At 35.0% G+C, this 26,070-nt stretch overlaps 4 protein-coding genes across 4 annotated transcripts; all 4 read left to right on the top strand.

Moving 5' to 3' along the window:
• The first annotated feature begins 305 nt into the window (after positions 1-305).
• On the top strand, positions 306-4,137 carry LOC117915808 (O-glucosyltransferase rumi homolog). Its single transcript, XM_034831500.1, has 6 exons — positions 306-563; positions 658-1,250; positions 2,049-2,238; positions 2,350-2,414; positions 3,113-3,323; positions 3,789-4,137. Exons 1-6 carry the CDS (start codon positions 471-473, stop codon positions 4,026-4,028), a joined length of 1,392 nt encoding a protein of 463 aa, XP_034687391.1. The 5' UTR covers positions 306-470; the 3' UTR covers positions 4,029-4,137.
• A 3,818-nt stretch (positions 4,138-7,955) lies between these two features.
• LOC117916727 (probable pyridoxal 5'-phosphate synthase subunit PDX1) lies at positions 7,956-9,284 on the top strand. The gene is given in 2 exon segments (XM_034832877.1): positions 7,956-8,630; positions 8,633-9,284. Coding segments are annotated over 2 exon segments (927 nt in total). The 5' UTR covers positions 7,956-8,134; the 3' UTR covers positions 9,064-9,284.
• A 5,817-nt stretch (positions 9,285-15,101) lies between these two features.
• Positions 15,102-19,049, top strand: LOC117915901 (phosphoinositide phospholipase C 4-like). Its single transcript, XM_034831644.1, has 9 exons — positions 15,102-15,474; positions 15,979-16,175; positions 16,284-16,419; positions 16,510-16,752; positions 16,838-17,067; positions 17,225-17,342; positions 17,710-17,862; positions 17,952-18,038; positions 18,571-19,049. The coding sequence occupies exons 1-9, from the start codon at positions 15,160-15,162 to the stop codon at positions 18,862-18,864; spliced, it is 1,773 nt and encodes a 590-aa protein (XP_034687535.1). The 5' UTR covers positions 15,102-15,159; the 3' UTR covers positions 18,865-19,049.
• Positions 19,050-20,341: 1,292 nt separating this feature from the next.
• LOC117916746 (phosphoinositide phospholipase C 4-like) lies at positions 20,342-25,355 on the top strand. Its single transcript, XM_034832907.1, has 9 exons — positions 20,342-20,936; positions 21,614-21,810; positions 21,937-22,072; positions 22,153-22,395; positions 22,488-22,711; positions 23,051-23,168; positions 23,730-23,882; positions 23,969-24,055; positions 24,846-25,355. The coding sequence occupies exons 1-9, from the start codon at positions 20,622-20,624 to the stop codon at positions 25,137-25,139; spliced, it is 1,767 nt and encodes a 588-aa protein (XP_034688798.1). The 5' UTR covers positions 20,342-20,621; the 3' UTR covers positions 25,140-25,355.
• The last annotated feature ends 715 nt before the right edge of the window (positions 25,356-26,070 follow it).

Below are 26,070 nucleotides of genomic sequence, written 5' to 3'. Positions count from 1 at the left end.
AGTGGATTGAACGTACTTTTGAGGAATCAAAAAGTTTTTCTTTTCAAAGTAAAAAAAAAAACATAATTTCACGTTTTACTAAAACTCATGTTTGAGATAGAATTTCAAAACATTTGATTTTTTCTGTAGAAATTGAACTAATTATTAATTTTTAAAAAGAGCTTTATACTTGTTCAATCTTTAAAATCAAATATAGAAAGCGTTTGTGAAAAAAAAATTCAAAGTAAAATTTAGAAATAAAATACTCGAAATACTCTTAAATGTATTTATAATATCGATTTTTTTTTTCTTTTGTGAAAGCATTTTCAAGCATTTTTTTTTGTAATTTTGGGGCATTCCAAGATTGTTGAGAAAGCTTTGGCAACCGATGCGTGTAAGCCTTCGGATCACAACGGTGGAACTCGCCCTGGGAGACGATGGAGACGTGATCAGCGATCAACCACCATCCCATTCATCAATCCTGCTCTGCAATGCCTATGCGAGCTGCTCGCTCCCTCCCCTTCCTCCGTCCATGCATCATTTTCTCGCCTTTCTTCTTCCTCATAATTCTCGTCATCTACCAGGTTCATCTCCCCATCTCTTTAATTACTTTTCTGATTAAGGCATTTCATCGAACATTTCACTTCTAATTTGACATTCTAATTCTTTGTCTCACAGGTAGATGACTTCGCCTCCCAAACCAAAACGGTGGTAGGCCACAACTTGAACCCCACGCCTTGGCATTTATTCCCACCCAAGACCTTCACCGAGAAAACCAGATACGCCCGGGTTTCCAAAATCATACAATGCTCCTACCTCACATGTCGCCGCCGCAGCATCACCCCCACCACCACCAAAATACCAGAATGGCATACTCGGCAATCCTCTAATACAGTTGGGAAATGCCCCATGTTCTTCACACGGATTGGTCATGATCTCCAGCCCTGGGTTCGTTCGGGTATATCTCAATCCAGTGTCATAGAGGCCCAGAAGTTTGCTGCATTTAGGGTTGTGATTGTTGGGGGCAAACTGTATGTGGATTTTTTCTACGCCTGTGTACAGAGTAGGGCGATGTTCACGGTTTGGGGTTTGTTGCAACTGCTCAGGAGGTATCCTGGGACGGTGCCTGATGTAGATTTAATGTTCGACTGCATGGACAAGCCTACCATTAGTCGCGAGGAGCATGGGTCAAAACCTTTGCCTCTGTTTCGGTATTGCACAACTATGGATCACTTTGATATTCCTTTTCCTGATTGGTCTTTCTGGGGTTGGTAAGAATTTCAAACACTTGATTCTTCTATCCTTATTCGGCTTTATAATTCCCGAAGTATGTATAACCTACTCTGCTGCTGGCTAGCTCCTGTTGTTTGCACTTGTTTTGGTTGGTTGTATAGTCACTCACAATGCAAATCACAGCAATTATTTTTGTTATGTTATATGTATAGTATTAGCTTATTTGATTTGGAAAATTAATGCAACGGAAGCATAAGTTTACACATTTGAAAGTCATGATGCTTGGTTTGTGTCTCCACTCTCTAAAATGGACCAAATCTATGGCAATAAGTTGAGCGCTCTAGGGCATTAATGGTTAGAATATGGTGCTTGATGTAAGGCATTGTGTTCCTCCATTGGTGGCACTACACAAGTGATCCTATTCTCCTAGATGATAATTCCATACAATGTTTAAGTTTAACTGTTTGTTTTTTACATATGTTGATATCTCCACTAATGATTCCATAATCTCTGCCTCACTGTTGGTTTAGTATAACCATTCACAACAGACTATGTCTTGATTTTTGTTCGTGCGGTGTGGATAAGAAGTTATGTGAAGGAAAAAATGAAAATAAAACATCTCCTTCCACCACGCCTCATGCACTGGTCCTTTTGCTGTTTGTTGACTTGATTAGTGGGCTAATAGTTGAATGTTATTGCAATGGCAGTGATAAAATTGCTGGGATTAAATCTGTTTCATACCCTAAAGGTGTATGATATGATGATTCGATTTTACATTGGTTTTTTATGCCCAGGCATGACCTGATTTGTTGTTCTTGGAAGTGATTCTCCTGCAGGCCAGAGATTGATATAGGACCCTGGGATGAGGAGTTCATTGGCATTAAACAAGGTTCCCAGGTTCTAAATTGGACACAGAAGTTGAGTTATGCATACTGGAAAGGAAACCCTGATGTTCAGTCTCCTGTTCGTGTAGATTTACTGCAATGTAATAACTCTGACATAATTGGAGCACAAATTATGCGTCAGGTTTTGTGTAATTACCATTTGGACCTCTTTTTATCTAAAATATGGACCTATTGAGCTATGAAAGTATGATTTCTCAATAAATTCTTTTTTTCCCCCACTTTTATATGATAGGATTGGGTGGAAGAAGCAAAAAATGGGTTTAAGGAGTCCAAACTATCAAACCAGTGCAATCATCGGTAAGTTACTTTTTCTGAATATGACTTCACTTGCAACTAGGATAACAACTTGGTTATAGCTGCTGTCTGGAGATTGCAAAATCTGATTAGCTGGTTGACTACATATTACAATGACGCAGAAATCGATATATAGATGTCTAAGTGAGAGATATTCTAATAGAAGGAAAAACCATATTGAGAAGTTTTGAAACTCTAAACAATGGTTAGAGAAAAAAATTATCAATTTTATTGATTCCTTTTTTCCTTTTTTCCCTTTTTCCATTGAAGAAGTTTGATTGTCTGTCTTACTGCTTTTGGAACTTTATACCTACTAAGGTGCTAATATCATTAAATAACAGATAAACTACTAATACTAGTAGTTCACATTGAAGAAGTTTGATCATCCCTCTTACATTTGCCGCTGCATCTCTTCATTGGTTCCTTATGCTGCAAACAAATGGGCCTTGGATAAATCGTAAATATATAGCCAAACATTATGATCCCATCCATTTATCATATTGAATCTTTTGAAGGGGAAACTAAGTAGGGGCTGTATCCATATATGTAACTCATCATTTGAATAGCAAGACCCAGTTAAGGATATCCTTGGAGGGGCTTAAAGCTTCTCATTGTGTCTAAACCTTGAACTTCAGTATTTGTTAGTAAAATATCATTTGGGGAAGTGCCATCATCTTAATCATTTGCTTGAATTTTTGCAGGTATAAAATCTATGCTGAAGGCTATGCTTGGTCCGTGAGCTTGAAATATATCCTGTCATGTGGTTCTCTTGCCCTAATCATAGCCCCGCAATATGAAGAGTTCTTCAATCATGGTCTCATATCAATGACAAACTATTGGCCCATCTCTCGTCTTGATATATGCCCATCTATAAAGTTTGCTGTCTCTTGGGGTAATACACACCATTCAGAGGTATGGTTTCATCCGTTTCTACCACTCGTTTGCTCTTGTTTTTCAGTCTGCATTTTTTCCCCTGGAATTCCTACATGCTACGAAGTATTAGTTTGACAGGGTAGTTATCGGTTCTGTTCTTAGCTTGAGTTTGAATTTACGCTTTAAAATATATCCAACTGTTCACTTGGGTAAGAACATAAACCCATCTGAGCAATGGCTTCTATATTTCCTTAGCTTCTAGAGGCTATGGTTTCTGTAGTTTTCTGCATTTGAGATCAGAATATGCTAACAACATAGACAGTAACAGTAGTAACTAGTGGTAACAGAGGTTCTTCTTCATCTCTGTCTTCTTTGATATTTCCATTATTTACTCTGGCCACACATAACTATCTGCTCCATTGTTCTTGGAGATCAACAGGAGATCAATATTGATTATCCTTCAATAGTCTACTGAACTACTTCTAAAACCATTTCCTGAAACAGGCGGAGGCAATAGGAAAAAGCGGTCAGGACTTGATGGAGAGTATGAGCATGGCTCGGGTTTATGATTACATGTATCACCTCATCACAGAGTACTCAAAGCTCCTCCGGTTCAAGCCAGAGCCGCCACCATCCGCCCACGAAATTTGTGAAGAATCCCTGCTTTGCTTCGCAGACCCAACGCAAAGGCAGTGTCTGGAAAGATCAACCACGTACCCTTCAACCCCACCATGTACCCTCTAACAATCCATCATTGTGAGAGTTTGGGTGGTTCTGAGTGTAGAAGGATAAAATATAATTATTTTATAATTTACTGTATACTTAAGTTAAATATATAATTATAGAGGATAAACAAGCTGTCTTTTATTTAAATTAAGAAAATATATGATAATTGAAGAATTTAATCTTTTTAAATTTTCATAAGTATTATTTTAATTAAAAAATAATATTTTGAAGGGTAAAAATTATTATATATGATTTTCCAAATATCCTTAACTGCGTATTGTAATTAAAAGATAATATTTTTGAATGGATCATAAAAATATGTGAAAAAGATTCATTCTAAAGTTTGTAACACAAGTCGGCAGAGAGAAAGCCAAGTTTGGACAGTTTTATGTTTTTCAGAACAAAAAACATATTAAAACACATTTAGGAATAAAATAAAAATACTGTTTTCTGTTTTATATTTTTAAGAACATAAAATAGAGTGTTTTTTAAAAAAATGTTTTAGTTATTTGCTTTTGTTTTATAAGGGTTGTTTTAAAAAATAATTATACAAATATGTAAAATGATTAAAAATAAGACACTAGATATAAAAATTATTTTTAAAAATATTAAAAATAGGTTAAAAACATTTTAGGTTTTTAAACGGATTTTTTTCTACAAATATTAAAGAATAATTTTTAAAAATTGTCTCAAAAACTATTTTTTTAGAATTAATTTTAAAAACAACTATCAAACATGCTGCAAAAGAGACAAATAAAGGTCTATTTTTTAATACCAAAGCTCTTTTTCAAAGTTAGCTACAAATTTTGAAATTACTTTGATAAAAAATTATATTATTTCTTGAATCTTTGGGGGACAAAGAAGTGCAACTATCACATCCCAAGACCCACTCCAAGGGCATGACAATCATTTCACACCTCAAATCCGTAGGCTTAAAGTATAACCTGATCCAAACAATTATCTTGTAACTGGAAGTTACTAATTACCAAATACATGTTCAAAGTAATGGAACAAAATTCTAAAATTTTTAAAACTTAACTTTAAAACTAAGCATCCATCAACCAAAATCCATTATCCAAATAGATTGCAAACTTAAACAATTTAAGTGCTAACAAAAATTTTCATAATATCCAAATCTCAATTTCAAACTATCATAAAAGAAAAAAAAATTAAGTTCAATATCTAAATAGATTCCAAAAACCAAATAATTCAAATGAACATAAACTTATAAGCTAACAATGTCCAAAAATAATATCCTAAGCAAAATCTTAATGATGACTATTCCCCGACTTAGCCATCAATCCTCGCTCAAACTAAGGGTACCTGAAAAATTCTCAACAAAGGGGAATGAACTCAAAGCCTAATAAGGAATATTAATACAATTTCATGAATCAAATAGTTTCAATCATACTTGCAAATAGGAGATTTAGTGTAAAATCATTTTCATAAAAACGTTTGAGTACAAATATGCTAATACATTTTAAGGTGTTTAACCAAACATTTTCCTATATATCAAATCATTTCATATCAATTTCAAATCAAATACATTTCAATTGTTTTCACTCTTATTATCAAATAACAAATAATATCCATTTAAGTAGGACTTTACAAATAGGTGGCTAACCTCAAATGTTCATTTTAAGGTGGACGAAATCAAACACTACTAGTATTAGCAACTTCTAATCAAACCACTCGAGACTAAGGTCCAAATCAATTACATTTCCTACCACAAAAATATAAAGGTTAACTATTATATTCCATTGACAATGGTTAAACAAACCAGAGTCGAAATCTTTATTTTATTTAATCCAACTTACAAAAGCAGAAAATCCTCAAGTATTTCAATACAAACAAAATAAATATTATAACACATTTTCCATACAAAATATATTTGATCCATGCTTAAAAGCAAAATTAACCATTACACATTTCAAACAACATATATATTATTTTCTTTTACAAAATCTGTATTAATTTCCCTTACTTCAAAAATAGTCCTAAAAAACTTGGGAGAAAAATAATTTTAAAAAATCTACTCTTCACCTAACAAAATATAAGAGAAATAATCATTACTATTTATCTAAAATTATAAATTTAACAATCCTAAAATTTTAGGTATTCAAATTAATGTTTTTAATTATAAAATATAATTTAATATATTGATATTTTAAAAAAATTAATAAATTTTTAATTCATATAAAACTTAAATTTTATTTTCAATTTATTTATTAGGACACAACATAATTTAATTAAACAATAATTTATTCTACTAATTAAATTTTATGCTACTTATTAACTTACACTCAGCATTAGTATAATAATATTGATATCTTCTATTATTTCATTTTCAATTTTTTTTTCCACTAAACATAAACTGTATCGCAACAATTTTCCATTATTACTAACATAATAATATATAAATTAACCATCAAACATCATCCGGACACATCTTCGCTTATTATTAATATTACTATTTTTTTTTTCTTTTTACCATTCTCCGTATTCCAGAAACAAGCACACATTTTTTTTTCTTTTTCTTTTTTTAAAAAAGAAACTTCCTCCAATGCACGGGTTCTTTTTTTTTTTTTCTCTTTCCTTTTCTTTTTTTTTTTTCCCTAATATTTTCTAATCTCTTAATCCATATATAACAATATATTTATTTACTCATTTATTTTTATTTTTTTAAAAAAATCATTACTTAGATTTATTCATCTAAGAAATTTTGAATTTTTTTATTTTCATCAATAGAACAATCTATATTCCTAATTTTAATATTTTGACCTAAAAGTTTTAAATAAGTTAACCTATTCTAAATGGAAACCTTCTAGATAATCATTTTTTTTTTCAAAAACTTAAGATTTCCTAATATCTAACAATAAAACCACGAATAATTCTAAATTTCCAATATTTTGATATTAAAACGAATTAAAAAAATAAATTAATTCTAATCTAAATTAAAAAAATTTCAAAAAATAACCAACGTGTGACTAACGAATATAATATATTAATTTAGGATTAGAATCTTACCTGAATCGAATGAATAAGATAAGAGAAAAAGTTCAATTTATACCTAAGATTTTTAATTATAAAATGACTCTTTCACCCTTAATAAATTTAATAAATTACTTAATTACTTAATAAATTAGTAGCTTACCCCTAGATTAACTTTTGAGGTGTTACATCATACCAATAAATTACATGGCACATTCATATAAAGAATATGCATTTGATTGGTATGTAAATCTTGAAGTCGATTCTACGGAAAGTTGAAAGTAAGTGAAAATAGAATTTCTTAATGACTCTTATTTATTGTATGGTCGGTGTATTTGAACTTAACAATATTATATTATGAAAATAATAATAATAATTAGTCATATCATTAAATGGAGAAATTTAAATCGAAGTTTGGATTCTAAGAATGAATTGACAAGTCCTAATTTGAAATCAAACTTTTTTGAACCCTCAATCACTCGAGGGAAAGGGGCAAAGGCCAAAATGAAGTTGTACTCTACATATTTTAGGATAAAAATGTGTGGTGGCTTGGGCTTCAGTCAGAGCCAGTCATGAATTGTGTGGAAAAGTTTAAGGAACAAGAGATAGGAAACGAGCGGCTTTCTTCACCCATCCACTCAAATTCACCATTTATATATTAATATATTAAAAAAAAATAATAGCCTTTTAATTAAATAATAATGATAATAACGATGTGGGAGGCAAATCTAAGACTGTGACGCCCCACGTGTACTCATATTCCATTGTTTTATTTATTTATGAATATAATATTATTACAAAGGTTTTGTGGCAGACATGCAGACGGCAAATTTCCCTGGGTTCGTGCACTTGGAGATTGGGACGAGAAATTTGGAATATTTTAGTCCACCAATTTGGATTGATGAGAGAAATGTGTGACGAGGATCCTGGCGTCAAAAAACAAAAAATAAAAAAAAATTGACGGTCAAGAGGGTCAGCCTCACTGTACTAACTCCTCTCGCCTCACCATCTTTTTGAAATACATTCTCTTTTTGTGAAACCAAATAAATTTAGGGTTAGGGCTTGTGAATCTCACGCCCTTTCATCTTCTAATTTTCCAGTTCTCTGCTTCTTCTTCTTTCTACTACTTCGAGATGGCAGGCAGTGGAGTTGTTACAGTGTACGGCAATGGTGCTATTACTGAGACCAAGAAATCACCTTTCTCTGTCAAGGTGGGTCTGGCCCAGATGCTTCGCGGCGGCGTTATCATGGACGTTGTCAACGCCGAGCAAGCGCGCATCGCGGAGGAGGCCGGGGCTTGTGCCGTCATGGCTCTGGAGCGGGTTCCCGCCGACATCCGCGCCCAAGGCGGCGTCGCTCGGATGAGCGACCCGAGCCTCATCAAGGAGATCAAGCAGGCGGTGACTATTCCGGTGATGGCCAAGGCTCGTATCGGTCATTTCGTGGAGGCTCAGATCTTGGAGGCCATCGGCATCGATTATGTTGATGAGAGCGAGGTTCTCACCGTCGCCGACGAGGACAACCACATCAACAAGCATAATTTCAGGATCCCCTTCGTCTGCGGCTGCCGGAACCTCGGGGAAGCCCTTCGCCGGATTCGGGAGGGCGCGGCGATGATTCGTACCAAGGGGAGGCCGGGACAGGCAACATCGTGGAAGCGGTAAGGCACGTGAGGTCGGTGATGGGGGAGATTAGGGTGCTGAGGAACATGGATGACGATGAGGTCTTCACCTACGCCAAGAAGCTTTCTGCGCCCTACGATTTGGTGATGCAGACGAAGCAATTGGGGAGGCTGCCCGTCGTGCATTTCGCCGCCGGCGGTGTCGCTACCCCGGCTGACGCCGCGCTGATGATGCAGTTGGGTTGTGATGGAGTTTTCGTGGGTTCTGGGGTGTTCAAAAGTGGCGACCCCGCCCGACGAGCGAGGGCTATTGTGCAGGCCGTGACGCATTACAGTGACCCAGATGTGCTTGCGGAGGTGAGCTGCGGATTGGGTGAGGCAATGGTGGGTATCAATCTCAATGACGAGAAGGTTGAAAGGTATGCAAATCGGTCAGAGTAAGCATCAACAGCAATTGGGTATGGATGCAAATGCTTGTAGGTGACGCAGATAGGTCACTCTTGGAACAATACAGTATATTTGCTTCATTGGTTGTTTCCTTAGCTCTTAAAACATTATAGGGTTCTTATGAATTCACCTCTGTTTCAGTTTAAAAATAGACTACAGAGAAATAAATTTGTTATTTTTAATTATGAAGTTCTTTTGACATTTATTTATTGCACCATGTTCCAGTGTTAAGTATCACAATCTGTGTTTGTGATTCTTGTGTGCACCCAAAATGATCCATATTCTTGGTATTGGTATCCTCCTTGTTATGGAAGGTATAGAAGCTGTTGAGGTGAACCCTGTTCAGACTCTCTTACACCATTTCTCTGATTGCTATGTGGATGCTTTGTTTGCTGAATTTTACTTGGGTTCTGTTTATGCATCCTGTCCTTGTGATCGACTCTCTGATGATCTGGCTGCAGTGAGACTGTAGACTCTTATAGCATGTGCCTATATTTTCATATATAATCCATGGAATGTTTCTTGGATTCTGTTAGGTGGGTTTAACGAACAGGGTTATAAGCTGCCCTGTTTATGGGTATGGTTTCTATTCCATCTTTGTAAAGTTCACAGTGATGCACTGTTGTTGGATTTGTTTTGTTGCTTTTGTAGTCATCATCTAAGTGTAGATGTGTACCAAGGCTGCTTGGCAGTTAATATGCCACACATTTAGTGGATCCTTCTAGGAGATTGCCTTCTCATAGATCAGGATGAATTGTGAGGTTTTAAATTCAAGATTCTCTAAGCTTCGACCTTTTTCATTTTGGCTGGCTAAAAGGGTGGGTTCTTTAAATCTTTTCTTGGGACCATGGATTTCTTGTCAAAGGGTTACTTTATCCTCTTTCCCCTCCACACAAATCTTTCTATAATTTTTGGGATTATTCAACAAAATGTCTAATTGGATCTCCATGTTTGGGGATAACCCATGGCACTGTTCCTCTGGAACATTACTGTGGCTGATTTATCAAACATTCTACATCAAATTGATCCATAATTCAATGAGATGTTGCTAAAAAAGGAGGGGGAAAACTGAGATCTCAAGGGAAACTTGGAACATCTGAAGTTGGTTCAGATTAAGATCGGGTTGGTCCTACTTCATCCCAATCCCCAACATTATATGATGCAAACATATTCTTATGTTATGTTTTATGGTGTTTCACTTTCACTTATGTCCTATGCATTCTTGTGCCAAAACAATTTTTTAATTAGAGAAACTTTAAAAGAATAGTATCAAAATATATGCAAGGATTCATTAAATTCATTCAGCGGGCTCTCAACCTGGATGTGTTTGAGAAAACTCAGAATTAGGACCAGCCATTTGAGTTTGGGTATGTATTTGAGGCCCATCAAAGTAGGGGACATATTTAAGATTTTTTATAGTTGCTACATTAATAGAATCAAGTTGCTTTTAAAATGTTCATGTGTCTACTCTAGAAACCCGCTCTCCTAGTGCTGCCTCCGCAACACCACTACTTTGATGCTAACGATCACAAGCATGAAATTTAACCATCATATTGTGCGACGTGTAGAGAAAAACCAAGATTGTGAGTTAAAGCGAAGTCTAGAAAGGAACACACTTATATGGGCATCAACACTACCCACATTATAGGATTTAACCCACTACCCTCACACACACATCTAAATAGTGTTTCATCTCATATCCTCAATTATCGTCATCTGTCAAGTAATTGCATTGCGTAATTTTACTAATGCCACTTGTATCATGTTCAACAATCCACTCTCTTAGTTATACCATCTCTATATATCACATGTCTTATCTTTGCACAGATTTACTTGCTTTGTGATTTTTGGGTCAAAATGGTCCATTTATATAAGAAAAAAATTTTTGGATCTAACCATTTTATGAAACTTATATACAAATTAGTCTCTTTGGTGTGAGTCATGTCAGATGAATATATTATTTTTCAAAATTTTATTTAAAGCATCAATTGTCAACTGAGGCTTTAGTTAATTTTTTTTTAAATTAATTAAAAATTATGAAATTATAATTTATTATTGGAATTAAAAATATATACTTTAATAATAAATTATTTATATTTAAGTTTAAAAATTTAGTATTACTTTAACAAACATAAATTAATAAATAGAAGATATTATAAATAAATATTTTATTTATTAATTAATATTTTATTTATTAATAAATTAATAATCTTAAAATAATAAATTTATATAACATATAAATAAGATATAAAATTATATAATTTATTAATTTAAGATATTTAATTTGTTGTTTTTTAATATATTAATTTATTTATATTATGACAAATTTATCTTTATTGAAATAATAGTATACTCCTAAGCCGCAGTTGCCAATTGACAGTTAATATATTTTTTTTATACTTTCAAATTTAATTAAAAATTATTAAATTATAATTTATTATTGAAATAAAAAATATATACTTTAATAATAAATTATTTATATTTAAACTTTAAAATCTAGTATTACTTCAATAAACATAAATTGATAAATATAATACAATAAATTAATAATCTTAAAATAATAAAATTATATGACATACAAATAAACTATAAAATTTTATAATTTATTAATTTAAGATAGATAATTTTTTATTTTTTAAGATATTAATTTATTTGTATTATGACAAATTTGCCTTTATCAAAATAATAATATACTCTTAAGTTTTCATATATAGATTTTTTGACAAAATTAGTTAATGAAATTAATTAGAAAAAGTTTACTTCAAAATATAATTTTTAGTAGTTTCATCAAAGTCACAAAAAATACCCACTAAACATTTATATGCTAGGAATATATATATATATATATATATATATATATATATATATAATCTTATATGTTTTCACAAGGAAAGAATCTATGGATAAATTTGACATAATACAAATAAATTAATATCTTAAAAAAACAACAAATTAAATATCTTAAATTAATAAATTATACAATTTTATATCTTATTTATATGTTATATAAAATTATTATTTTAAGATTATTAATTTATTAATAAATAAAATATTCATTTATAATATCTTTTATCTATCAATTTATATTTGTTGAAGTAATACTAGATTCTCAAACTTAAATATAAATAATTTATTATTAAAATATATACTTTTAATTTTAATAAAAAAATAATTTAATAGTTTGTAATTAAATTTTAAAGTAATAAATAAATAAATAAATAAATAATTGACACCTCAGTTGACAATTGAGGCTTTAGTTCAAAAATGAAATCTCAATTATCAATTGAAGTTTTAATTAAAAAATAAAGTCTCAATTGACAACTACGATTTCGGTTCAAAAATTAAAGTCTCAATTGGTAATTGTGATTTCAGTTCAAAAATGAAGTTTTAATTGTCAATTAAAGCTTTAACTAAAATTTTGACAAAAAATATATATTTTTATGACATGACTCTTAGGTGACACCAAAGAGATCAATTTGAACAAGTTTCATAAAGTTGTTAGATCTAATATATTTTTTTTCGTATACATGGCCATTTTGACCCAAAAACTCCTTTCTTTGTACCATTTGTTTAGTAAACATATCGGACTATGTCTTACAACATCCCATGCTAAGTGTCATCTCCTTGATGTGCTAACACCCCCACTTGGGGCTCCCTTAATGGCGAGGTGCCACACTCTTACACCTTTAATTGTTGTGCTTTTAGTGTCCCACAACCTCTATCATTGAGATATGTACAGATGATTCATATTTGTCAATGCCTCTCTTAGTCCGCATGTTTGCTACAATGTAGCCTTTATGTGTTAAGTCCTCTTCTCAACTCATGGCCTACATTTGTTATATCGTCGGGTCATACATCCTGACCTTATTGATTCCTTCCATTTGAGATGCACCGCATGACATTGTTCCCCTAGGTTAGACCAAACCCGTGGCATTGTGCCTATATATGCGTATTAGAAAAGCTCACCATCACATCCTGCTCATATTCAAGGCTCCATGCCGTGCCTTTGGAGTGACATAGTCATTACATGTGCATTCTATTATATACGCTTGTAGAGAGTCGTCCCCATGAGTTTTCCCCATCCTCCCCCCTTCCATAAATGTAATAAATTTTCTTTAATTATAAAAAACCTCGGAAAATATTCCACCACTTAGAAACTCCTCAAGGCTTTTGACACTTGAATTTTTGCCAAGTTGACCCCATAATGCCTAGTGTGTGCATTGCCACACTCAAAAAGTCACCATCTAACACTTGTAGCCCTTGTCCCCTTGCAAGTATTTCTCTTGTTACCTTGTCTTCAACATTACATGACATGTTGCCCTACATGTCATAGATCTAATATACTATCATATATGGTTTCAATCCTATATCAACATGGTCAAGCTGTTGAAGTCACCTTTTAAATGTAATCAGGTTACTATTAAAATGTGATGAGACAATTTTTCAAATTTCTTCCAAGTTTGAAGATTGCTCCATCAATGTGATGTGGGAATATAGAAGAACCTATTGATATGAATGTTGATGGATAAAAACAAATAGTAATGGTAATAAGGAAAAATTAAAAAAAAAAAAAGAAAAAAAAAAGGGAAAGAAAACATGAATGAAAAAATTCAGTTCTGTGATTGCTTTGCCACCGGTTGCAGCTTTGTCTTTTTATATAAATCGACCCTCAAGTCAATGTATGGTAAGTAATACTAATCATCCTGTTTGGATTTCAAAGACTCTCTCTTGATTGGTGTTATGATCTCTCTCCACGCCCACAAGGCCTCTACGGTTGGGCTGGGCTCCCCTGGCTTGAGTTTGCATGGATTTGGCCCTACTCTTTTTTGTAAAGACAACAGGTTAATTTTAAGCATAAATTTAAAGTTTTTTATTTTTTATTTTTTTTACAAAGTGTTTTTATAATAATTGAAAATATAGAGAATATTTAGGAGCTTTTACATTACATACAAGTGGACAACATCTTCATAAAAAATAACTTAAAGTTGCTTTTTATACTTGAGTTCTTAAATATAATTTTCAATTATTTTTAAAAGTCATTTTCAAATATTAGTTTTTTATAACAGTTTTTGAAAATGATGTGAAATATTGTTATACGACTTGTTGGATTTCTCGCTCATAAGACTTGTTGAAGTTGTTTAACTCATTGTTGTATGTAGAAAAGATTTTGACACTATTCAAGATATTGGGATTGGGCTTGCCAATCAATTTATGTAACCTCTTGAGTACGATCAATGTTGTTTCAAACCTTATTTACTTCTAATGAAAAAATAAATTCAATAAGGATTTGGTTCGTGGATGTGCACACATTATGCATATTCGTTTTTTTTCTATGTTTAGTGGATTTGTTTTTGTGTAATTATCTACTTTTAATGAAAAAATAAATTCAATAAAGATTTGGTTCGTGGATGTGCACACGTTATGCATATTCGTTTTTTTTCTATGTTAAGTGGATTTGTTTTTGTGTAATTATCGTGAAAATATTATAAACAACATAAATATTTTCTTAACATCACGTGTGTCACGTTATGGTGGACTAAAGTAGTTGTTCTATAATATTAATACCACTTAATTAAGAATTAAAATTAGAAAAATTATAAAGCATAAAAATGGCACATGTACCACACCATCCTGCCCATGGAATGAGAATATGTCCTCTTCCCATTTGCTCTCCCATTTTGTTATTCATCTGTCCAATTCAGAACCATGTCCCCACGTTTTTTTTCTATGATATCAAAAGCATTTAGTGCTAAAATAAAACTATTTAAAAAAAGGTTGATTAATTTTATAAATTGGATTCTCTCTCCAACGGTGATCCCACAAACACAATGAATTCAACGGTGATGCTTTGAAGAATCAATCAACATTTATTCCAAGAATCAATTCCTTTTTCGCAACGGTCTAAAAATTCTCAAAATTAATAAAAAAAAATGTTGAAATATTTTTAAATAATATACACTTTTTTTTTCCTCACCTCTTTATATAAGGATTTTGATATGAAAAAAAGATCAACTGAAAAAGGCGCCAACGCAAAGCATTCAACAAAAGCAAGACTTGGGAAAAGTAGACTCTGAGTCTGACAGAGAGAGAATGGGGAGTTACAGCGTGTGTATCTGCTTCAAGCGGAAGTTCAGATTGACGGAGGCGGAGCCGCCGACCGACGTCAAGGAGGCGTTCAGGAGGTACACGGAAGGTGGGACTCACATGACGGCGGAGCAGCTGCTGCGGTTCTTGGTGGAGGGCCAAAACGACGTCGCTGCCACCATCTCTGATGCTGAGCGGATCCTGGAGCTGGTTCTCCACAGGAGGCATCATGTTACCAAGTTCGCCAGGACCACTCTCACCCTTGATGATTTTCACCATTTTCTGTTTTCAACTGATCTCAATGGCCCCATTGGGTCTCAGGTTGGTGGGCTGTGTTTGGTTGCCTAGAAAACTGAGGAAAGGAGAGAAAAAAACGCTTTGAATCTTTATATGCTTTGTTTTTGGTTACTAAAGGTGAAAAGATGGGAAGACCCTTCTCTATGAAGCTAAGAGTTGTCTAGTTCACTGGTCACCGATAATATTTAAGTTTATGATTTTAATTATTTCTTTCCCTCATTTTCTTGGTGGGCAAACAGATTTATATTTCTTTCCAGAAGTTGAATGAATTAGAAGTTAAGATAAAAGAGAAAAATAGGTTTATTTTAAGTAATTGAGAAGTGGGTGTGCTTCTATCCTTTTTTCCCCCCTCATGCAATTATACCACTAGTCAATTCCAGACCTTTATTCTCCTCGATTTCTTGTACTTCTCTTAATTAGTCGATTTTAATCTATATAGAACTTGGAGAGATAGAGATGCAGACCAAGCTGGATTTACATTTTTTTTCAGGACTCTTGATTTGATACTGAATGTATATGCCATTTCAGGTCCATCAAGACATGAGTGCTCCTCTCTCCCACTATTTTATATATACAGGCCACAATTCGTACCTAACTGGAAACCAACTCAACAGCAATTGCAGCGATGTCCCGATCGTGAAGGCGTTGAAGAGAGGTGTGCGAATGGTAGAGCTTGATTTATGGCCAGGTTCCACCAAAGAAAATGTTCATGTTCTTCATGGAAGGTCTGCAAATTAATGGAGTCCAATGTTGTTGGATTGTAGCATTGAATTATCCTTTGATTCAATGTGAAGTGCTTGATTCTTCTGTTTTTTTTTTTCTTTTGTTTCTAGGACCCTGACAACCCCTGTGGAGCTGATTAAATGTTTGAAATCCATTAAAGAGCATGCCTTTTCTGCTTCTCCCTATCCGGTCATAATAACTCTTGAAGACCACCTCACCCCTGACCTCCAAGCTAAAGCAGCGCAGGTGGTTTTTCGTCTACTTCTTGAATTTCAACCATAGTTTTGGGTTGGGCTCAAATTTTGATGGTTATTTTTTTCTTTCATTTTTTTTTAGATGATTTCTCAAACATTTGGGGATATGCTGTTTTACCCCAAATCAGAATCCTTACCAGAATTCCCTTCCCCTGAAGAACTGAAGTATCGGGTCATAATTTCAACCAAACCCCCAAAAGAGTATCTTGAAGCTAAAAGCTCTGAGGATAAGGTAAACAACTCTCAGAAAGGAAAGGACTCTGATGAAGATGTATCGGTGAAGGTGCCACCAGACGTTACAGTTGACCATGAAAGCAATGATAAGGTATATATGCTGTGAAGAAAATTTCATCTTAAACAATGTTACCCACTTGGGGATTTACTTCAAGCTTTGGTCTATTGGCTTGCAGAGTGATAGCGGAAGGAGCGAAGGCAGCAGTGAGAACGATGAATCAAATGATGAATGTGATCGCCCGTTAGAGGCACCTGCATACAAGCATCTGATTGCTATTCATGCTGCAAAGCCGAGTGGTGGATTGAAGGCTTCGCTAAAAGTTGAACCTAACAAAGTTAGTCGACTTAGTTTGAATGAACAAGCGTTTGGAAAGGCTATTGCATATCATAGAAGAGATGTAGTTAGGTATATTTCAATATCAATATCAATTTCCATCACACAAGAGCTACAAAGAAAATCCATAATGCATGAAAAAAAAAATCAAAATTTTAATGCTTTTGCTTCTAGCGCTTGTGGTTTTGGCTAACTAACAAGCTCCAATGCTTGGTGTCTCTATTTCTAGATTCACCCAGAAGAATCTTCTGAGGGTATACCCTAAGGCTACTCGGTTTAACTCCTCGAATTACAAGCCATTGATTGGTTGGATGCATGGAGTTCAACTGCTTGCATTTAATATGCAGGTTTGGCTCTGTGTGCTTCTCTCAAATTGCCACAATTGAAACATAATCTATATGCTCTCTGCTGAAAACTTTTTTTTTTTGTATCCTTCTGTCTATTGTTTATTCATATCATCACTTCATTTAGTACTTAGATTTCATAGTCTTATAAGAAGATTTTTCACTAAGAGAATTAGTAGAGGTACTGATGTTCATTTTCAATAGGATAACTTTCTGAATTGCAAAAGATTAATGAAATCAAGAGCGGAAACTTGTAGGTTATTGCTTGCTGAATTGAACAGTCTACAACATTTTTATCTTAGAAGAAAGGGTTTCTAGTAGATCATTTAGTTTCGAGACCATTATTTACATAACTTTGTTCTAATGGCAGGGACATGGCAGATCTCTTTGGTTAATGCACGGGATGTTCAGAGCCAATGGGGGGTGCGGTTATGTGAAAAAACCCGATTTTCTATTGAATGTAAGTCCACACAATCAAGTGTTTGATCCTAAAGCAAAACTGCCAGTGAAGAAAACTTTGAAGGTGGGCATATGCTGTTAAACCAAAAGTGGTTCACTCCTAGCCTTCTTCTTCTTCTCCTAAATCAGCTCTGTCCTTTTCTTACTTGACAGGTGAGAGTATACTTGGGAGATGGATGGCATTTTGATTTTAAGAAAACACACTTTGATTTCTACTCCCCACCAGACTTCTACACCCGGGTAAGTTGGCATGCATCAGAATCGTTCACCATGTTTCCCCAATTGTTTTTAAAAACAGTTTCTGTTCTAAAGAGCAAAAAATGGTTTTCCATCTTTTTAGAATAAATTTGAGATGTCTTCAAGTGTTTTCTTATAGCGTTTTGAGAAACAATTGAAAACATAAAGCATATATAGGCCGAAAATATTGCAGTATGCATAAGAACACAGTGTCTTCACCTCCACCCAGAATAGGCCAAGAAAACTATTTTTGAGAAGCAAGTTCCAAAAATGTAAAACAGCATAGAATTGCTTCTAAAAACTGATTTTTGAAACCCGTCTTCTAGAACATTGCCAAACAAATCCTTAACCTCCTGCTTGCCATTATAACAACACCAAGTTACTCGAATCAAACGTTAAAAATACTGAATTGGTTGTATGAAATGTTGCGGAAAGTGTAAAGAAAAGTTGAACAAAGCCCACACTCTAACAACCAAGAACAGACTTATGATGAAACCTTCCTGCATATTCTTACTGGGTGTGGTCTGTAAGGCAGGTTGGCATAGCAGGAGCAGCAGCGGACAAGACGATGAAGGAGACTAAGAAAAAACAAAACAATTGGAAACCCGTTTGGAACGAAGAATTTACATTTCCATTGACAGTTCCAGAGCTGGCATTGCTTAGAATTGAAGTGTATGAATACAATATGCCTGAGAAGGATATGTTTGCCGGCCAAACATGCTTGCCCGTCTGGGAACTGAGACAAGGGATCCGAGCAGTCCCCCTCTTTAACCGCAAAGGAGAAATATACAGCTCCGTAAGGCTTCTCATGAGCTTTCAGTTTGTATGAGCTTCTGGGTTTTTTTGGTCACATTCCCTTTCCATGTATTAGTCTTTTTTATTCTATTTGCCCCATTATTATTACTGCCACGTATAGTTAGTTTGACATTGATTTATCCCGGGAGCTCAAGTTTTGGATATGATAGTAATTTAACATGATATGAGAGCTTTAAATGCTAAAGATATGTTCACTTTTGTTCGGTTTGTATGAGCTACAAAGGTCGGAGATGTCGATGTCCATACCATTAATATGTAATATTTGCTCTTTTCCCTTAATCAACATGAAATATCACAATCACCCTTGAAGAGAATAGTCCGAGAACCCATCATAGGAGGACCATAAATATTCGTGTTGACTCTTGCCTTAGCACAAACCACCCCGCATAGGATATAACGTGGGGCGGCCGTGTTATTGTCTCTAATGAAGAATTTTCGCTTCTATATTGAAAAGAACATATAAGATAACGAGAGGTGGAAAAAAAAAAACCATTAAATGTATATCCAAACAGGGAATCATCTTTTCCACTGCACAACAATCCTGTCAACCAAACATAATGGGATTGTGGACTAACCTTTCATAATGCCAGTATAATGGGCAAAAAGGGAGCAATGAGCCTGGATAAAACATAAGCAGGAGCATTATTCCATTGAATGGAATGCCTTTCTTGCACCCTTTTCCAAAAATTTCTCTCAGCCGCGGAAACTTTTTTTTTTCCTTTCATTTTTGTTTGGATTTTTCCTTGTGGGTTGTGCAAAGTCATAGTCGTGTGTATAAACCCTGAACTTGACTTAAAGCCTTAAGTCAGTGCATGGAAAGTACCAATTAGTCAGGGCTTTCAGTTCACGTAGGAAAATTTTAACTTTTCACATTTGATTATCCATTTGTTCTAATAACGTGCTTTTGACCCATCAGTTCTCATCATACCGTGTGAATCCCGTGGGTGGATTACATCGGTATTACACACGACGTGTCCAAAGACTCGAAACCTTTTCACTCTTTCATATCATTATTAAATTTGCCCAAATCAATCAATTTTTTTTTTAAAATTTTAATATTTATTATTTAAATATTTTTATATGCAATGTCTAATCATGCATGAGCGTATTCATTTAACAAAAAATTGACTTTTATTATTAAATTGAATTGAATCAAATTGAGGCGAAGTGATCCAACTCAGATCCATATTTTTCGACTCTTAATAAACCAAAATGGAGGATCAATTTGCTCAAAATCAAACCGATTAAATCAAGAGGCCCATATGAGTCATGACATCATCATTATACATTTGGCATCACCGCTATGACGCAATTGGATTAATCACTTGCAGACGTGGCATTGTGGATTGATGGTCTCTTTTCAATTGGTTTTTTTTAAAAAAAAGTACATAAAAAATCCTACAAAGATTTTCTCAATTTCCTTTTTGGTTTTTGTTTTTTTAAACCTAAAACCTGGATCATAAAAAATCCAGACTTGTCAACAATCATTCATTTACATCTTAATTGAAGTGAAAATGGCTGGTGGGTTTGAACTTTGAAGGTCCACCCTTCAAGGAAAGGGACTAAGGGAGTCGGTATGAACAGCGATGCAACTGTGCATCACAGCATCATGATTCGTCTCACCAAATTATACATAAAAAATGACCTTTCATTTTCCTCATGCTTCTGGAGATGAAAAATAATCATTCTTAGTCATCATATTCAGTATATAAAAAGCGCAAAGCGTGTTCAATAAAAGGGAAGACGACTCGGGTAAAGCAGGGAGGGAGAATGGGGAGTTACCGGGTGTGTATGTGTTTCCGCCGGAAGTTCAGGGTAGTGGAGGCGGAGCCCCCGGAGGACGTGAAGGAGGCCTTCAAGAAGTATGCGGAAGGGGGAACCCACATGACGGCGGAGCAGTTGCGGCGGTTCTTGGTGGAGTCTCAGAGCGACGGCTCTGTGACTCTGTCTGATGCTGAGCGGATCGTGGAGCAGGTGCTGCAGAAGAGGCATCATATTGCTAAGTTTACGAGGCACAATCTTACCCTCGATGATTTTCACCATTTTCTTTTTTCTACTGATCTCAATGCCCCCATTGGATCTCAGGTTTGACCTCTTTTTTTTTTTTTTTCTTTTTTTTTTCTTTTTTTTTTTTTCATTTTTCGGTTAGTGTCTGCTTGCAGAGAAATCTGTGGAAATGAAAAGTAAAGGAATGGGTTGAATATTGTTGCTATGTTGTTTTGCTTGCTGGAATTTAAAGGGTCAACTCTGGTCTTTGGTGGGCTGGTCAGGAATAATGGGAGATGTAAAGTCTAGAGTTTTGAATACTTTTCTTTTCCTTCGTTTTCTTGGTTACCAAACGAGGAGAAATGGAGGTTAAGAGAGAGTGAGAAATGGGTTTACTTTGAGCCTTCCAGAGGTGGCAGTTTGAGTCTTGGGGTGATTCTGTTTTACAGCAAATGTCATTTCTGAATCAAATTTGGTAGCCCATTGGCTGGATCTGTGAATGATAAGGAAATGTAGACTGGTGGGATGATTTGATTTGAGATTTAAGGTTTAGATTTCTTGGATGAACTCAATTACATTTGGGAAATTCAGAGTTGTGTTTTATTCCATGAAAAGGGATTATTACTGTTGGTTTAACTAGTCAATTTCACAATTTTCAATCCTTAATATCTGGTAGTTCACTTGTTTATCTGGTTTTAGGCTGGACAGATTTTGTCTATGCAGTCCAAGTTGAATTCATTGTGGTAATGAAGACTGTTGTTCTTGTTTCTTTGCAGGTTCACCAAGATATGAATGCTCCCCTGTCCCATTATTTCATATATACGGGCCACAACTCATACCTAACTGGCAACCAACTCAGCAGTGATTGCAGCGATGTCCCGGTCATAAAGGCATTGAAGAGAGGTGTAAGAGTAATTGAGCTTGATATATGGCCAGATTCCACGAAAGCAGATGTGCATGTTCTCCATGGAAGGTGTGCAACTTAATTGTGTTCAATTTTTATTTGGGTGATAGCAATGAGTCATCTGCATAATGTCTCTGTTCTATTGGAAGATTGAGTCGATTGATCTTGTTTGGCATATGTGTTTTTTGAATCTAGGACCCTGACAACTCCTGTGGAATTGATTAAATGCTTGAGATCCATTAAAGAACATGCTTTTTCGGCATCTCCTTACCCTGTCATCATAACTCTTGAAGACCACCTGACTCCAGACCTTCAGGATAAAGTAGCTCAGGTGAATTTTGGTTTACTTTATCAATTTTAAGCATCTTTATTTATTGGGATTACATTTTAAAGGAGGGTTCTTTTTTCTAGATGGTCACTCAAACATTTCAAGATATTCTGTTTTATCCCAAGTCAGAATGTCTGCAAGAATTCCCTTCGCCTGAGGAACTGAAGTATCGGATTATTATTTCAACCAAACCTCCGAAAGAGTATCTTGAAGCTAAAGGATCTGAGGATAAGGAAAATAACATACAGAAAGGAAAGGATTCTGATGATGATGCATGGGGGGAGGAGCCATCAAACGTTACAGCTGATCATGAGAACAATGATAAGGTGTGCTGAGAAAAATTCTGTCCTAATTATGTTTTCTACCTAATGTCTGACCACTTAGGTATCTAATGTAAGCTTTGGTCCAATGCTTGCAGAGTGATAGCGAAGGGAGTGAAGTCAATGAAGATGGTGAAGAAAACAATGACTGTCGCCCAATTGAAGCACCTGCATACAAGCATCTAATTTCCATTCATGCTGGAAAACCCAAGGGTGGGTTAAAGGATGCACTAAAGGTGGAACCTAATAAAGTTAGACGCCTTAGTTTGAGTGAACAAGCACTTGAAAAGGCTACAGCATCTCATGGGACAGACGTCGTGAGGTATTTATCATCATCAATTTTCTGGTGGATAAGAGCAATGATATGTTAGCTTTCATAATAACTTTAGCTTTTAGGGTAATGGTAGTTTATCATGGTACTAGAGCTCTAGTTTAGAGGTCTTGATTTCAAGCCTTTCTGTTGTTCCCACATATGTTTGTTTCTATTAGTTGCCTGCCTTTCCTCGTGTGGATTGAGTCCACATATGAGAGAAGGCGGCCAGTCTTACCTCAATTTGAATTTTTGGTCACTTCCTTAATAGCTTAAGCTTTTGATAATTTTTACTTGTAGTTGTTTATATTATTCCTAACTGACTCTAATGCTTGCTATCTCCATTTCTAGATTCACCCAGAAGAATTTTCTGAGGATATACCCTAAGGGTACTCGGTTTAACTCCTCAAATTACAAGCCATTAATTGGTTGGACGCATGGAGCTCAAATGGTTGCATTTAATATGCAGGTTTGGCTCTGTCTGCTTTTCTCAAATTGACCTAATTGGAATGTAATTATATGTATGTGTGTGTGTCTTAAATTTAGAAGTTAGAAGTTTTTAAAGGATCACATGTAGTTTGTTTGGTACCAACTGCAGCCACGTTTAACATTGACTTGCACTTCATAATCTTGTAAGAAGATCTTCACTTTCTTGGAAGTCATTGATTTCTGGGGGCAATACTAGAGGGACTGATTTTCAATATGCTGAGTGATAGAGTAAATTGAGTTTGAAATTTCCTTTGTTGAATCTACTAGAAAGTTAAAATGCTCTATCTGGAACCACCCAGAGTTATCAATTAAAGAAAAGAACAAAAACAAATATGCTCCTATTATTTTTCTTCCTTTCCAGGATCATCTCAAACTACCAGCTTGGGTTAGTTTTTTTCTAAAATTGTCATTTTATGAGCTCAAGTTGAAAAGTGGAAGTTACCCTTTTCCGAATGAAGCTAACATAGAAATCTACCTATTTAATGAACAGGTTTGAACTGGTTCATGTCTAACAATGCATATCCATTCTATCTAATGGCAGGGATATGGTAGATATCTTTGGTTAATGCATGGGATGTTCAGAGCCAATGGGGGTTGCGGCTATGTGAAGAAGCCCGACTTTCTGATGAATGTGGGTCCAAACAATCAAGTGTTCAATCCTAGAGTAAAATTGCCAGTGAAGAAAACTTTGAAGGTGGGCATATGCTGTTAACCAAAAGTAGTTCACCCCACCTCTCTCTTTTTCCTGGACTCAAAATCTATAATCGTGTTACATGACAGGTGAAAGTGTACATGGGAGATGGATGGCATTTGGATTTTAAACAAACACACTTTGATTCATATTCTCCGCCAGACTTCTATGCCAGGGTAAGTCGGTGTGCATTAGTGTGTATTAAGAAGTTCATCTCATGCTTTCTGTCACTCTATTCAATCTGTTAATTTATCATGTAATATACTATTTATCTTTAATGTTGGAAAAACATTTAAATATGAAAGTCTCCCACCTTTAAAAACATTAGTTCAAAAGGCAGCTAGGCTGGGTAACACATTCATATGGGAACACAAACCTCTACTCTGAGGATAGGCAAAAAAGCCTCTCAAGGATGGACTTGATGCAAATGAGCAATCAATCCAGATTTCAGAGTTCTCTTTTGGAACCTCTGGTAAACTTAACTTCCAAAGAATGTCAACACCATTATGTGCCCACAAATGATCCAACTGCCTTTTATGAAAGATCCATGTGTTAACGTATCATGATGGGTGGTTTCTTCCTTTATTTCTACTCATATTCATCGTCTTTGGTAGCAAATCCTAGCATACCATGGCATAGGTGTAGTCTGATTCCATATTGATGCGCGCAGAACTCCACCCAAAGCAATGCGTTGAAGTGAAACAGATAATGAACCCTGTATATTGGCATGATGTTTATGACAGATGTTTTCTTCATTTTTTTAAGCATTAAATTTCATTTTAACGTATTGAAATATTAAAATATTGTATTCGCTGCATGAAATGTTACAAGAAGTGAGACACAAATTGGAAACCTTTTTTCAAGTTATTTACCATTTCTGAGTCAAAGCCCATGCTTTCAAGACCAAGAATAGAGATGTTCTAAATCCTTGTTTGGCATATACTTACTGATGGATCTGTAATGCAGGTTGGCATAGCAGGAGTACCTGGCGATGAGGTAATGAAGAAAACTAAGACAAAAGAGGATAATTGGACTCCTGTTTGGAATGAAGAATTTCAGTTCCCATTGACGGTTCCTGAGTTGGCTTTGCTTAGAGTTGAAGTGCATGAGTATGATATGTCCGAGAAGGATGATTTTGCAGGCCAAACTTGTTTGCCAATTTCTGAACTGAAGCCAGGGATCCGTGCAGTCCCCCTCTGTAATCGCAAAGGAGAGATGTTCGACTCTGCTAGGCTTCTCATGCGCTTTGAATTTGTCTGACCTTCTGTTTTTTTGTCAGTGTTCTCATGTGATTGCCATGAATATAGTTTTTCTTCTTCTTTTTCTCTGTCGTATTGTTATTGTTTATTACAAATTACAACTGCTACGTGGGTTCAAAACCTTCCACAGGAACTTCTGTTCCCATATATTCTCTCTTCTGAAAGTTGGAGGTTGGTGATCCAGTCCTAATAATCTCATGGTTTTTGTTCCCTTTCAGTTGTTCTCACCCTCCACTTGAATCGATTTTATTCATGCTTTCTGAAATCCGGAGTTCTTATTTGTTTTTGGCAATCTTGTGGGGCATGTTAATGCTCTCTCTCAATTGTTCTCACGGGCTGGATATACTCAAACTCAGGCATAGCAGATACTATGAATTCAATGATTAAGGGGATCAAATCTTTTCAAGGGTAACTGAATCTCATTCAAATCGTTTTTTAAGCTGTCATGATTAATATAAGGAATGCCAACTGCTCAAAAGCTGGCAACACAACCAGGACAGATGTATTACAGGTGATCCATGACTGCTAATTTTTGTGGACCCTTATTGTGGGAGCTGTTTTAGTTGGTTTGACGGTATTTTGAGCCAAATTGTCCCATGAGTTGCAATCGAGGAGAAGGGAAGCTTTGGCAAGTTGGGTAGGATTGATGCTCAATACCAGCTAAACCAGTACCCAAACCCAATCTGATTCATATCCTAAGTTTACGAACCCAAGCTCAACCCAAACTTTTTTTCTACCCTTGAGTTAAAATTTAGGTTAGGTTTGAACTGGAGAAAAATAATATGGGTTAGGCTCAAGACAGATCGAGTTAGATGACCTACATGGGTTGGTCAAGGTTAGCTTATTTTTGTTCAAATCAACCCAAATTACATAATGAGTGTGTCTAAGCCAGCCAAAAATCAAGTGGGGTTGGACTTGGGTTGAACTTGTGC

The sequence above is a fragment of the Vitis riparia genome, chromosome 6, assembly GCF_004353265.1.
Source record: "Vitis riparia cultivar Riparia Gloire de Montpellier isolate 1030 chromosome 6, EGFV_Vit.rip_1.0, whole genome shotgun sequence".
Classification (NCBI taxonomy): domain Eukaryota; kingdom Viridiplantae; phylum Streptophyta; class Magnoliopsida; order Vitales; family Vitaceae; genus Vitis; species Vitis riparia.
This window is presented reverse-complemented; position numbering and strand designations above follow the sequence as displayed.